At 45.3% G+C, this 14,813-nt stretch overlaps 1 protein-coding gene across 4 annotated transcripts in view; it reads left to right on the top strand.

Annotated features, from left to right (window-relative positions):
- The window catches only part of srp14 (signal recognition particle 14), a 34,866-nt gene that overhangs the window by 16,888 nt on the left and 3,165 nt on the right, over positions 1–14,813 (top strand). For 3 of the 4 annotated variants that reach the window (XM_069917109.1, XM_069917110.1, XM_069917108.1), the window contains exons 2-3: positions 9,297–9,369; positions 13,308–13,420. In XM_069917109.1, coding sequence (XP_069773210.1) covers positions 9,297–9,369; positions 13,308–13,420 — 186 coding nt within the window. Of the gene's footprint in view, positions 1–5,848; positions 5,966–9,296; positions 9,370–13,307; positions 13,421–14,813 lie in introns of those variants that run through there. The other variant, XM_069917107.1, reaches the window with a different exon arrangement.

Below are 14,813 nucleotides of genomic sequence, written 5' to 3'. Positions count from 1 at the left end.
GGTTTGACAGACTGGTGTGAGGTTCTTCTGTGGCAGGGTTTGACAGACTGGTGTGAGGTTCTTCTGTGGCAGGGGTTGACAGACTGGTGTGAGGTTCTGCTGTGGCAGGGGATGACAGACTGGTGTGAAGTTCTACTGTGGCAGGGGTTGACAGACTGGTGTGAAGTTCTACTGTGGCAGGGGTTGACAGACTGGTGTGAAGTGCTACTGTGGCAGGGGTTGACAGACTGGTGTGAAGTGCTACTGTGGCAGGGGTTGACAGACTGGTGTGAGGTTCTTCTGTGGCAGGGGTTGACAGACTGGTGTGAGGTTCTGCTGTGGCAGGGGTTGACAGACTGGTGTGAGGTTCTGCTGTGGCAGGGGATGACAGACTGGTGTGAAGTTCTACTGTGGCAGGGGTTGACAGACTGGTGTGAAGTACTACTGTGGCAGGGGTTGACAGACTGGTGTGAAGTGCTACTGTGGCAGGGGTTGACAGACTGGTGTGAAGTGCTACTGTGGCAGGGGTTGACAGACTGGTGTGAGGTTCTGCTGTGGCAGGGGATGACAGACTGGTGTGAAGTTCTACTGTGGCAGGGGTTGACAGACTGGTGTGAAGTTCTACTGTGGCAGGGGTTGACAGACTGGTGTGAAGTGCTACTGTGGCAGGGGTTGACAGACTGGTGTGAGGTTCTTCTGTGGCAGGGGTTGACAGACTGGTGTGAAGTGCTACTGTGGCAGGGGTTGACAGACTGGTGTGAAGTGCTACTGTGGCAGGGGTTGACAGACTGGTGTGAAGTGCTACTGTGGCAGGGGTTGACAGACTGGTGTGAAGTGCTACTGTGGCAGGGGTTGACAGACTGGTGTGAAGTGCTACTGTGGCAGGGGTTGACAGACTGGTGTGAAGTGCTACTGTGGCAGGGGTTGACAGACTGGTGTGAAGTGCTACTGTGGCAGGGGTTGACAGACTGGTGTGAAGTGCTACTGTGGCAGGGGTTGACAGACTGGTGTGAGGTTCTTCTGTGGCGGGGTTACGGTGCGAGGTTCTTCTGTGGCGGAGTTACGGTGCGAGGTTCTTCTGTGGCAGGGGTTGACAGACTGGTGTGAGGTTCTTCTGTGGCAGGGGTTGACAGACTGGTGTGAAGTGCTACTGTGGCAGGGGTTGACAGACTGGTGTGAAGTGCTACTGTGGCAGGGGTTGACAGACTGGTGTGAAGTGCTACTGTGGCAGGGGTTGACGGACTGGTGTGAAGTGCTACTGTGGCAGGGGTTGACGGACTGGTGTGAAGTGCTACTGTGGCAGGGGTTGACGGACTGGTGTGAAGTGCTACTGTGGCAGGGGTTGACAGACTGGTGTGAAGTGCTACTGTGGCAGGGGTTGACGGACTGGTGTGAAGTGCTACTGTGGCAGGGGTTGACGGACTGGTGTGAAGTGCTACTGTGGCAGGGGTTGACGGACTGGTGTGAAGTGCTACTGTGGCAGGGGTTGACAGACTGGTGTGAAGTGCTACTGTGGCAGGGGTTGACAGACTGGTGTGAAGTGCTACTGTGGCAGGGGTTGACAGACTGGTGTGAAGTGCTACTGTGGCAGGGGTTGACAGACTGGTGTGAAGTGCATCTGTGGCAGGGGTTGACAGACTGGTGTGAAGTGCCACTGTGGCAGGGGTTGACAGACTGGTGTGAAGTGCCACTGTGGCAGGGGTTGACAGACTGGTGTGAAGTGCCACTGTGGCAGGGGTTGACAGACTGGTGTGAAGTGCCACTGTGGCAGGGGTTGACAGACTGGTGTGAAGTGCCACTGTGGCAGGGGTTGACAGACTGGTGTGAAGTGCCACTGTGGCAGGGGTTGACAGACTGGTGTGAAGTGCCACTGTGGCAGGGGTTAACGAACTGGTGTGAGGTTATACTGGAGGGTGCAATAACTTTACATGGGAAGATTACAATGGGGCATTGGTCACACTAGGCCCTTTCAAAATGCCGTTTAAAATAGGGTTAATCAGACAATTTGCCCAGTGACCCAGTTAGATGACAGTTAGAAAGGGTCCAACCCAGTCAACCACATCAGAATCCAACCGGGTCCCCTAACCTACCTCTGAGGTAGGTCAGGGAACCCAGTTAAACTTACCTAGGTCACGTCCATTGGTGATGTGAACAGGAAAATGGCCAATCTACTTATTTCGATGACGTCATTGCTAGAATGCATGTTACCAGGCAGCCTGCTTCTGAACATCCGGCAGTATTTCTGGTGAATGCGTAATGGGTCATTGCGGGGGCAGGATCCCCCTTAAATCTCTGGGTTGGTGATTTAACGGGTAGATCCCCCTGCGATTTGAAAGGTGCTACCAGCATCTTTGCCCCAGTAATTGCACTCAGGTCCCAGGAGGGCTACCAAGGTGATGCATTTTAAAAGGGGCTACTGAAATGAGGGGTAACTAGATCTAGGATTATTCTGGGACATGGGGAAACTGTGTGCAGATTGAGACAGGGGGGGGGGGTTAACTGTACTGAGGAGATTTCAGAATGGTGGGTGGGGTGGTAATTGTGTTACAGGGGTGCTACCCCTTGTCGCTACATAGGGTTTGGGGTTGTGTCAGGGGGTTACACTGTGTTGGGGGTAATTGACTGGGTGGAACTTGCACTGGACAGGGAGTAAATGTGTCTAAAGGCAAAGTCACAATCAGTCACAATCAGTTGCACTGCCGGTGTCAGTAAACAGTGGGGATATGAGTAGGTTAATCCCCAGCGTCAGTGTTTGGACCATGTTCCTTTTCCACTGGACCCTGTCCTAATAAATTTCCATTTATTTCCTGGGACACAGTGCTAGTGGAAAAGGGCTAGTGTTTAACTGTGTCCAGGATGACCACACTGGGGCAGGTGGAGCTGGGGGTGCTGGGTGAGTTGGAGGGTGTGGGGTAGGGTGGAGCCTGGTGTGCCAGGATAGGGCTAGTGGGGTGGGGGGGGGGGGGGTGTTGGATGGGCCTGGGGTGGAGTTGAGTGCCCGGGAAAATTGCACTAGGGCAGGGTGAAACCCTACAGTGGGTGGGTTGTTAATGGTGCTGGAGGCTCTGGGCAATGGTGTAATCGATTTTACTGAGGTAGCAGATAACTTCACCCTGGGATGTCACCGGGTCTGAGGATAGCTCATCCTGGTTACACTGGGGAATTGGTTAAGTGGGTCTGGCAAGGGCTGAGATTATGTTGGGGCAAGGAGCAACTTTACTTTAGGGTGGTCACACTGAGAAGTGGTGCATAATTGAGACTGGGGAGTGGTTACACTGAAGCCGGGTGGACTGGTGTAAGGTTACATTGTAGCCCCTTTTATACTGCAAAGCTGTGGTATTGCCATAGGCATGACCTACCTTAAGAAGTCAGCTTGTATGTTCACACAGCAGCAAAAAGCTGGCTCCATAATCCTTTCCATGCTGCAAGCTGACTTCCTGAAGCAAAAGAGCCAATTGGTTCTGGAGCGCTGGGACATCCCTTGGCAGATCGAACGCTGGTAAGTTTGGACCCCCCAATCTGCCTTCGATTTTTTTTTTAAAAGCACAATGATTGAAAGGCAGATAAAACCCGGCTTTCAAGCTCTGTGCAAAAGGGGATGAGACGGGTGTCAACAGTGGACCAGTTGGTGTAAGGTTATGCTCTGATGGGTGTTATAGTTTTTCTGGTGAAAGGTTACACTCTGGGTGTTAACTGGAGACCAGTTCAGGTTATGCTGTGACAGATGCTCACAGTGGTGACAGATGTAGTGTTGCACTGACATTGTTTGTGATAAACCGGCATAGGGATACACGGTGATTGGGGTTATTAGTAGTGGCGTAGGGATACGCTATGATTGGCATTATCAGGATTTACTTAGGAAAATAGCACATAGTCGAGGGAATTTAGGAAAACAAGCAGTGAGGTCATGGAACCTATACAGATTAAAGAGGAGGAAGTGCTTGCTGCCTTAAAGCAAATAAGGGTGGATAAATCTCCAGGGCCTGAGAAGATATTCCCTCAGATCTTGAGGGAGACTAGCATAGAAATTGCAAGGGAGAAATATTTCCGGAAGAAATATTTAAAATGTCCTTGGTCACTGGTGTGGTGCTGGATGGTAGCTCATGTTGTTCTGTTATAAAAAAGACTCTAAAAGTAATCCTGGAAGTTGTAGGCTTGTGAGCCTGATGTCGGCAGTAGGTGAATTATTGGAAGGTATTCTAAGAGATCAGATATACAATTATTTGGATAGCCATGGACTGATTAGGGACAGTCAACATGGCTTTGTGCATGGTAGGTCATGTTTAACTGATAGTGTTTTTCCACAGGAATGTTGATGAAGGAAAGGCTGTGGATGTTGTCCACATGGACTTTAGTGAGTCCTTTGACAAGGTCCCACATGGGAGATGAGTCAGGAAGGTTCAGAAGCTCAGTGTTCATGGTCAGGTAGTAAACTGGATTCAACATTGGGTATATGGGAAAAGCCAGAGAATCGTGGCGGATGATTGCTTCTCATACTGGAGGCCTGTGATTCGTGGTATGCATCAGGGATCAGTGCAGAGACCGTTGTTTGTCACCTATATAAGAATTAGGAGCAGATGTAGGCCATCCAGCCTGTCAAGCCTGCTCCACCATTCAATGTGATCATGGTTGATCTGATGATAGGCTCATCTCCACCTACCTGCCATGTCCCAACATCCCTTAATTCCTTTACTATGTAGAAATCTATTCAACCTTGCTTTAGGTTCACTGACATCGCCTCCACTGCTTCAAAGGGCAGCAAATTCCACTAGATTCACTGCCCTCTGCCAAAAGCAGTTCCTTCTCAACTCCATCCTAAATCTACTACCTTGAATCTTGAGGCTGTCCCATAATTCTGTCTCCCCTACCTGTGGAAACAATTTACCTACCTCAATCTTATTTCTTACTGCCTTTCATTATTTGTATATTGCTATAAGATCCCCTCTTTTTTTAAATTCTAGAGAATGCAGTCCCAGAGAGTTCTGGACTGACTTGAATAATGGGTTTTTAAAAATGACAGATTGAATTTAATGCAGACAAGTGTTAGGTGTCGAAGGACAAACCAAGAAGGCATACATGGTGAATGGTAGGACACTGATGAGTGCAGTAAAACAGAGGGATCTGAAATACTGATACATAATTCTCTGAAAGTGGTGTCACAGGTAGTAAGGTTGTAAAGAGAATTTTTGGCATATTGGCCTTCATAAATCAAAGTATTGAGTATAAGAGTTGGAATGTTATGTTGAAGTTGTATAAGACATTGGTGAGGCCATATTTGGAGTATTGTGTGGAATTTTGGTCACCTAACTACAGGAAAGATGTAAGTAAGATTGAAAGAGTGCAGAGAAGTGTGACAGGTCCAAAGGAACCCAAAACCCAGCAGTAATAGAAATTCACAAAGACAAATGGTTACTTAAAAGTTACTTTTAATTTTCTTGAAACATTAAAAACCGGATCATAAACTTATTACTGTTAACTTAATCTAACTTAACCCCCTCATAATTCAAAGCGCACATGTATGTAAGATGTGTGTAGGTTCAGAAAAGTCCAATCTCACTTCTCACTCCTCCAAGTTCACTGGTATCAGGCAATTCTTGTACTGTGCACAGAATTTAACATTTCTGAATCTTCACCAGGCTTTGGTGCTTGAAAGGTAAATGGTTACTGCTCAGGAAGGTTCTTGTCGGTTTTAAGAGAGAGATTTGTTGCTCATTGGATACACACATACTGGTTCCTTCCCATCAGCCACTTCAGTGTCTTGCTGAAGAAACTTGCCCCATCATGGTTTTCTAGATGATAACCTCTTTCTTTCAGGTCACCAGAGTTTCTCTTCTGTTTCCTTTATCTCAGGTGAAACATTGTACAGCAAGCCATTTCCTCTTGTATGGACCATAAGGGCTTTGAACAAGCTGAACTCAGAACTCACAACCTGTCTTCAAAATGGGATTTCAAACCAGCTTCCAAAAGTCACTGCAGAAAACCAGTAGTGTGTGTCTCTCTGTCTCTTAGAGAAAACCCTGTTTGACTCTCCCTGCTTGCAAAACCACATGACCTTAGAACAGCAAACTGCATTCAGACAGATTGGGGTACCGGACCCAATCTTCTGAGCCCATTCATCTGTTACTTTCCAAAACAATAATCCATTACTCCACAGCATGTCCAATTAACAACTCCTTGTGAAGTCCTTCAGCAAAACAGTTTCCATTGTCTTTACAAAGTCACTGGGAGCCTGGACTGTCTTGAGCAGAGCTCTGGCATTTTAAATGAGATCTGTGTTGTGAAGTGTTTGTATCTTTTTGTGACCTAACTTTAAAAAAAAAACCTCACAATTCTTCTCCTATAAAGCATATCTATATACTATATACAATATAAAATATAACATAATTCGTCACAGATTTACTTTGATATTGTCCGGGCTTCAGGAACTGAGTTACAGGGAAAGGTTAAAAAGATTAGGACTTTATTCCCTGGATTGTAGAAGAGGGGAGACTTGCTATTATCTCTCAATTCCATCCTTCCATGCCTCCCATACTTCATGGTTTATTGCCTGTGCCACTGTAATGTTGTTATTGGGTGGCCTATAGACAACTCCAATGTGTTTTTTTTTGCTTCACTGTTCTAATCGCTACCCAAATGGACTCAACATTTTGCTCCTTCGATCTTGCGTCATCTCTATTGCTCCGATTTCATTTTTAACGACGAGTGCTATCCCCTCTACTCTTAGTTTTCTCTTTTTTTTAAGTTTTATTCCACATTTACTTCATCCTTCCCTCTCCAATCTGTTGAACCCACCAACCTCCTCTTCTCTCCCCCCCCCCCCCCCCCCCACCGCCGCCCACCATGTATCACTTAATCTGGATGATAAATTGGATCATCAAGTTTGCAGATGACACAAAGATTGGAGGAGTTGTGGAAAGTGAGGAAGGTTTTCAAAGCTTGCAGAGGGATCTGGACCAGCTGGTAAAATGGGCTGAGAAATGGCAGATAGAATTTAATGTAGTCAAGAGTGAGGTGTTGTATTTTGGAAGGACAAAACAAGAAGGGGCATACACAGTAAATAGTAGGGCACTGAGGAGTGCGGTAGAACAGAGTGATCTGGGAGTACAAATAGATAATTCTCTGAAAGTGGCATCACAGATAGGGTTGTAAAGAGAGTTTTTGGCATATTAGCTTTAATAAATCAAAAAATTGAGTCCAGGAGTTGGGATGTTGTATTAAAGTTGTATAAGACATTGGTGAGGCCAAATTTGAAGTATTTGGTCACCTAACTAAAGGAAAGCTATCAAAAAGAGTGCAGAGAAGATGTTTCCCAGACTTCAGTAACCGAGTTACAGGGAAAGGATCAACAGGTTGGGACTTTATCCCCTGGAGTGTAGAAGAATGAGGGGAGATTTATGAGGGGGATAGAGTCAGTGTAAGGAGGCTTTTTCCACTGAGGGTCGATAAGATACTAATCAGAGGACGGGTAAGGGTTAAAGGGGAAAAGATTAGGGGGAACTTCACAGAGAGTGGAATGAGCTGCCAGCTAAAGTGGTGAATGTGGGCTCCATTTTAATATTTAAGAAGAATTTGGACAGGTACCTGGATGGGAGGGCTAGGAACTGGGTACTTATCAGTGGGACTAGGCAGAAAAATAGTTTGGCATAGTCTAGAAGGGCTGAAGGCCCTGGTTCTTTGATACACTGATTAGGGTTGTCAGTAGTTTAATGTGTAGGGGTACTCTGTGATTAATAAATGTAGTAACTACTATCCAGAAAAGCCACTTGGAGGCTAGGTGGAACTCTTTACTGTGACACGTTTCAATATAATCCACTACTAAGTCTAGATGAGTTTTTTAACAGTTTATTGATGAACACTGGCTTGTAATGATTTATAACATAGTCTGAATATACCAAGTAGTGATGTCTATGTGGAAATGATCTATTACAACTGTCTGTGACAGATGATCTGTAATAATGAATGTTTAATCCATGGTAACGGTCAACAGAAAATATACAAGGCTCACTCACCCTCCTCGTCTATACTGCCATATTGTTCATTGCACACTAACGATAAGAATTTGCACCCAATCTCCTGCGCCAACTGTCTGAAAAGAATAGTGCTTGGGACTAAAAAAGGGCAGTGTCAACAGGAACATTCAGGCATCACAACCTTTGGACCCCAGGATGCCACCGTCCCCCACACCCAATGCTAAACATTTGGCTCCCACACTGATTCGGGTTGTCAGTAGCCCGACAGGTACACTATAACAAATGTTAACATTACTCGAGTGTTGGGCTAGTATAGGGTTATACTCTGACATGATTATCAATGGCCTGGCACAGGGCTATCCTGTGCTGGGGTTATCAGTAGTCCAGTATTTGGTTACATTGGAGCCCTTTTTACACTAAAAAAACCACGTTATTACTGTATAAACAACCTTTCTCTGGAAGCTGGCTTGCTTGTTCACACAGAACCTAAAAAATCCACACTGTGAGTCCAATATGCTCCACCGCTGAGACTACCTACCTTGGCAGATCAATGCCAGGTAAGTCTAGGACCCCCCCCACAAAACCATTCAATCTTCGATGCTTTCACACAGCACTTGAAAGGCAGATAAAACCCGGCTTTCAAGTGCTGTGTAAAAGGGGCTTGGGTCTGGGATAAGTGGCCTGGTGTAGGGTTACATTGGGCTGGGGCTATCAGTGACCTGGTATAGGGTTATGCTGTGATTGGAGTTATTAGTGGAGCAGCTTTTAGTTGCACATGCAGTCATTATGCATGTGTCAATTTTGGTGGTATAAGATTAACGCTGGGTCTGGAGGATGGGGGTATCATGTGGCTAAGAGTTACACGGGTCACTGGGTCATGCTTCAGTGAGGAGATAATGGGGCAAGAAGATTGGAATAATTGAAAGATTTGTGTGGGTTTGTCACATCAAGACTGGAGCACTGGATTGGGTGGTGCAGTGGATACAATGGAAAAACATCGTTTATATTATATGGTAAGGCCATTTCACCCATTAAGTCTGTTGAGACTGTCAGACTAGTCTCATTGTTCCATTTATTTTTCTGTAACTGTCTTCTCCTTCATGACCAGAAGCTTGTCATTGACTTTGAGAAACTCCAGCCATTAGGGAAATCCAAACGGTCACAGGGGAAACATGCATTCTTCATGCAGTCTGTACCAAGGGTGCTGGAATCCATTATGTCACTCCAAATTATGTGTTCTGAAGCCGCTGGAACCTGCACTTTCCCAGTCCAACGTTTGCTACTTGTGTTGATAGCTTTGATGTAATTTGCTTGAGCTGACTGATTTTCTTTTTGTTCCCTCTACAGTTTCTGACAGAGCTAACACGGCTTTTCCAGAAATGCCGCACCTCAGGAAGCATTTACCTCACCATGAAGAAATGTGAGTTTCATTGCCTGCATGTTTTGCTTAGCATTGGGCCCATAGGGATCAGCCAAATGACCCATTGAGTAAAGAAATGAAATGCCTGATGTCCTTTTTAAGTGCACGGTGGCACCCAGAGTTCATGCTATGGATTCAAAAACATGTTTGAATTCCACCATGACAGCTCATGAAATTGAATTCAAGTATTGAAATCTTTTGCAAATGCTAATCTCAGTCATTTTAACCTTTCCACTACCAGATTGCTAAAAAGAAAACAGCTAGTTCACTAATATCCTTCATTTCTACTAGTCAGACTTGTATGTGACACGAGACCCAGAATGGTTGCTTTTAATAGCCTATTCAGCTCAATGGCAGTTGGTAGTGAACAATGCCAGTAACATCCACATTTGAATAAACAATGAATCCACAATGAATAAAACACAATTCATTTCGTTGCTTGACCCTTGATAACTTTTTCTAATTAATATACATCATGTGCAAACATCAGAGATTTAATTTAATTTGGCATCATGTTTGATGCAGGCATTGTGACATTCAGATCTGTTCCTGTGGTCTACTGTTCTTTGTTGTAGTCTGTCTTGAATGATTTGATTGCACCAGTGTTCATTGATGGCTGTGACATAGTGGTGGCTTTCTTTACGGTGGGACAGCTGCTCATTGGTTTTAAGACCAGCCTCCGATTTGGCATTCAATCCAGTCCCAATGCATTGCTGCGTGAGTAGTCTATGTTAGTTTTTTTCCCCACTGAAATCTCAACTCACCTCAGCCCTTGAATCTGAATGGTGCACCCTCTTAAATTTGTTCCCAGACCTACTTGTTTGAATGCCTCCAATCAGGTTTCCATTTCCTTTCATAATGTTTAAAAGCTCTGTTCAAAACTGTAAGTGACATCTTACAATATTGTGAAGATTTATCCTCCTTGGACTTGTGACCTGTTTGCAGTTTTTTATGCAGTTGTCTGCATCACGTTGCTCCTCTGTCATTAGCAGCTGACTTGGAATGGGAGCAGAAGTAACCCTTCAATTTCAAGGGTCTCTAATACACCTTTCTGTGGCATAGGTCAGTCCTTCCTGGATCTTCTCATAACCAGAGCATCACCAGTAATGGTTCCACTTCAGCATTTCCTGTGGAGTTTCTCAAGGATTTATCCTTGTCTACCTCCTTTTTATCATTTGTAGTTCACTTCACAACTTTTTTAAGAAACTGCATTTCAATGCATGTGCCAGTGACACCCACCATACTTCTTCACCCACGTCTAAACCATCAGACACCTACTACTGGATGAGCAGATGTTAAAGGTTTTAAGCCATGGTCTTCATCCCATGACAAACTCATCTCCTAGCCATCAACTCCATCCCTCTCTGCCAACATTTTGAACTGAATTGACTCTTCGCCACATTGAAGACCGATTTGATCCTGATTGTTCATACCCCTTCTCCACTCCCTTTGTGAATGTGGATCTCAAGGTGAGAAGCAATCAGCTGAAATCCCATACACTCTTCTGTCACCTCTGCTGAGCTGTTGGAACTCACTCCTAGTCACCTTGTTCTACACTTTTATAAATATAAGATTTGCTGCTCTCCGCGAGAGAAGAACATAAGAAATAGAAGCAGGAATAAGCTGCCTGGCCTGTTGAACCTGCTGTGGCCAATGCCAGCTCCACTTACCTGTGTTTTCCCATAACCCTCAATTCCCCTACTATTCAAAAATCTATCTAACTGTGTCTTAAATATATTCAGTGAGGCAACCTCTACCAGTTCGTGTATATCCTAACTCTACTCCCCCGAATCTTGAGGTTATGCCCCCAGTTCTCACCTGCTAGTCGAAACAACCTATCTGCTTCTATCTTAACTATTCTTTTCATAATTTGATGTGTTTCTATAAGATCTCTCCTCATCCTCCTAAACTCCAATGAGTATAGTCCCAGGCTATTCAATCTCGCCATGAAAGCTAACCTCCCCTAGTCTCTGAAATCAACCTGGTGAACCTCTTTGGTTCTGCCTCTAAACAGGTACATCTTTTATCATGAGGATCAGAAATGCACCCAGTACTCCAGGTGTGACCTTATCAGTGCCCTCTGCAGAACCTCCCTGCTGTTGAATTCAATCCCTCTAGCAATGAAGGTCAACATTCCATTTACCTGCTGCATCTGCAGACTAATGTTTTGTGATTCGTATACAAGCATTCCCAGGTCTCTTGGCACAATAGTATGCTGTAATCTTTCACATTTACAGGTTGTTCCCTTGCGAATTGCATCCGTTTATAAAAAAAAAGAAGAAAAAATATAAAATTTATGCAGTTTGTTGTCTTTGACAAACTATAACAGGAATACAGGGCATGTAAGAGCCAAAATGTGCATACTTACTGTTAGTCGGTGACCTGGAGTCTGTAGGCTGGATGCAACCATCTTGATTCCTGTGCGCATGCACATGAGTTAAAGGCGCTTAACTCTCACGCATGTGCCAACCGAACTCCAATACCTGAACCTACAAGCATGCACCTTCCGAAGTCTCATGCATGTGTACAGGAACCAAGTTGGCCACGCCCAGCCTACGGACGCTGACTAACAAGTGCGCAATTTCAACATGCGTCCATTCTGAGATACGACTGGTAATCCAGACCAGAGCATGGACATATGATGGGGAGCACCTACATATTATAGTCCGATTTTGAATTTTTCCCTCCAAAGTGAATGCCCTCACATGTATCGGCATTGTACTCCATCTGCCACACCCTTGCCATGGAAGGAGGTAGGAGTGAAACATTGATGGGTTCAGATGGAGAATTGGGAGAGGCATGGCGTTTCCACCATAGCTTCCACTCCAAATTCCTAGTGGATCTGTTGTAACTGTTTTATTACAAGCATCTGCCTGCTTTAAGAAAAAGTTAACAGGAATCAAAGTGAAAATAAGCATCTTTCTTTTCATATTCCTCTGGAAATCCATCAGTTCGTTCTCAAAACCAAACAAGTTAGTTTTTCTTCAGAAGGTAACATTTTGCTGTCAAAACCTGAGATGACATCTGCTAAGTATAGTGTCATTGGTGTGTAAAAAGGTGATTCCCAAAGCATCACACTGCTAGTGCTTGGCATTCCATTTGAACCTCTTGGACATTGCTATGTTTAGTTAACTACGTTGTATTGTATTGTGTCATGGAATGGCTAGAATGTGAACTATGATTGTGCCAACTATTGTGTTCTCTCTTTACTTGGGTAGCAGCTTTGACCATGTGTAATAGTCACGTCTCCAGAATGGAGGACCATCGCCTTCCCAAGATCGTGTTATATGGCGAGCTCTCCACTGGCCACTGTGACAGAGGTGCACCAAAGAAGAGGTACAAGGACTGCCTAAAGAAATCTCTTGGTGCCTGCCCCATTGACCACCGCCAGTGGGCTGATCTCGCCTCAAACCGTGCATCTTGGCGCCTCACAGTTCGGCGGGCAGCAACCTCCTTTGAAGAAGACCGCAGAGCCCACCTCACTGACAAAAGACAAAGGAGGAAAAACCCAACGCCCAACCCCAACCAACCAATTTTCCCCTGCAACCGTGTCTGCCTGTCCCGCATTGGACTTGTCAGCCACCAATGAGCCTGCAGCTGACGTGGACATTTATCCCCTCCATAAATCTTCGTCCGCCAAGCCAAAGAAAGAAAGACTGCTTGATGCTAGAGGGACAGATTGAAAAAGACATCTGACAAAGAGGCGTGCAACATACAGTATCATTAGAGGGAGTGACATATAGAGGAAGGAATTCCAGGGCAGAGGAACCAGGTGGCTGAGGTGGCAGCAACTGGCAGTGGGGCAAATGAACCCTGAACACTGGCCTGCATTGGGGGATCTCAGGTTGGAGGTGTGGAGGCGGGTAGAGAAAAGCATTAAACCATCAAGTATGTGAAGTGGAGTGAGTTGATAGATATTGACGTGACCTTTTCTGTAGATGATGGTCGGACAAAGCCAGTTCCGCGAAAAGGAAACCCTGACAATTTTGAACCTGCTGATAACAAGTGTCTCCTGCGGGCAACTGATGGGAAAAAGAAGATCAGCACAGTGGTAAGTGACAGGATGAAGATCTTGACAAACCAACAAACACATGAAACGGACAAGAGGAAAAAATGTGGCTGCCGCTCTACCACTATCAACTCAGCCCTGACTTGCATCTCCTCCATTTCTCTCACATCTGCCATGGCCCCCTCTGCCCCTAGACACAGCAACAACAGGATTCCCCTCATCCTCACTTACCATCCCACCAGCCTCCACAATTTCTGTCACCTGCAAAGTGATCCTACCACCAGACACATCTCCTCTCTGCCTTCCGTAGGGACCTCATCCTATCCCACCAGTCATTCCCTTGGCATCTTCCCCTGTAGCAGCAGGAAATACTACACGTACCTACATCTCCAATCCAGTGCCCCAAACAGCCCTTCCAAGTTAAACAACACATGCGAATCTGCAGGAGTCGTCTACTGCATTTGTTGTTCCCGTTGTGGCCTTCTCCATGTCGGAGAGAAAGGGAGATTGCTTTGTTGAGCACTTTCACTCTTTCCGCACCCATAACAGGATCTCCCAGTGGCTAACTATTTCAATTCTGTGCGCCATTCCCGTGCTGCCGTGTCTGTCCATGGTCTTGTGTACTGTCCAAGGAAGACCACCTGTACATTGGAGGAGCAATGCCTAATTCTGTCTGGGCATTATCAACCAGATGGCATTAACATCTAATTCTCCTGTTTCCACAAACCCAATCCTTGTTCTTTCTCTCTGCCCCTTCTCTCTCTCCTCCTCCCTCATTTGCTGTTGTACCCTCTCTGCCTGTGAGCCTGTGCTGACCTTCCCCTCCACCATTTTGCTCATACCTTGTTGAAGGGCTCAAGCCCAAAATGTTGGCTATGTATCTTTGCAATACAATGTACATTATTTGACCTGCTGAGTTTCTCCAGCATTGTGTTATTACTTTTAAACAAAGGGAGCAATTCAGTCCCATTTCATTTGGATCTTGATTTCAATCATTTGCATTTGTATGTAATACCTTGGATAACAAATCTACTAAGCTCAGTTTGGGGAAAATAAGTGCTATTTTTGGAGTGCTCTGGAATGTATTCTCATGATGACTTGCTTTGAACACTAAGAATGGCCTAAACATACTAGGGGAAAGAGTTGCTTGGCTTCTAATAGTTTTTATAATTTAAGGAATTGGACAATTAATATTTTGCCATGGATTTTAGTAGTTGATACAAATGAATGTTCCCTCTTGGAAACAGATGCAGCGGAGACTGAGAAATTGGAAGAATAACATCCTTGCAGGGAACTGGTGTGAAGAAGTGTAGTTGTGGGAGTATATAGTATGTCAGAGGAAAGCTCATCTTTCGAGATGGAGGCCGAGTGTTGCTGGAGATGGTCCAGGTGAATTTGAGATCAAGGTGGAAGTTGATGAGGTCATCACGAGTGC

The sequence above is a fragment of the Narcine bancroftii genome, chromosome 2, assembly GCF_036971445.1.
Source record: "Narcine bancroftii isolate sNarBan1 chromosome 2, sNarBan1.hap1, whole genome shotgun sequence".
In the NCBI taxonomy this organism is placed as follows: domain Eukaryota; kingdom Metazoa; phylum Chordata; class Chondrichthyes; order Torpediniformes; family Narcinidae; genus Narcine; species Narcine bancroftii.
This window is presented reverse-complemented; position numbering and strand designations above follow the sequence as displayed.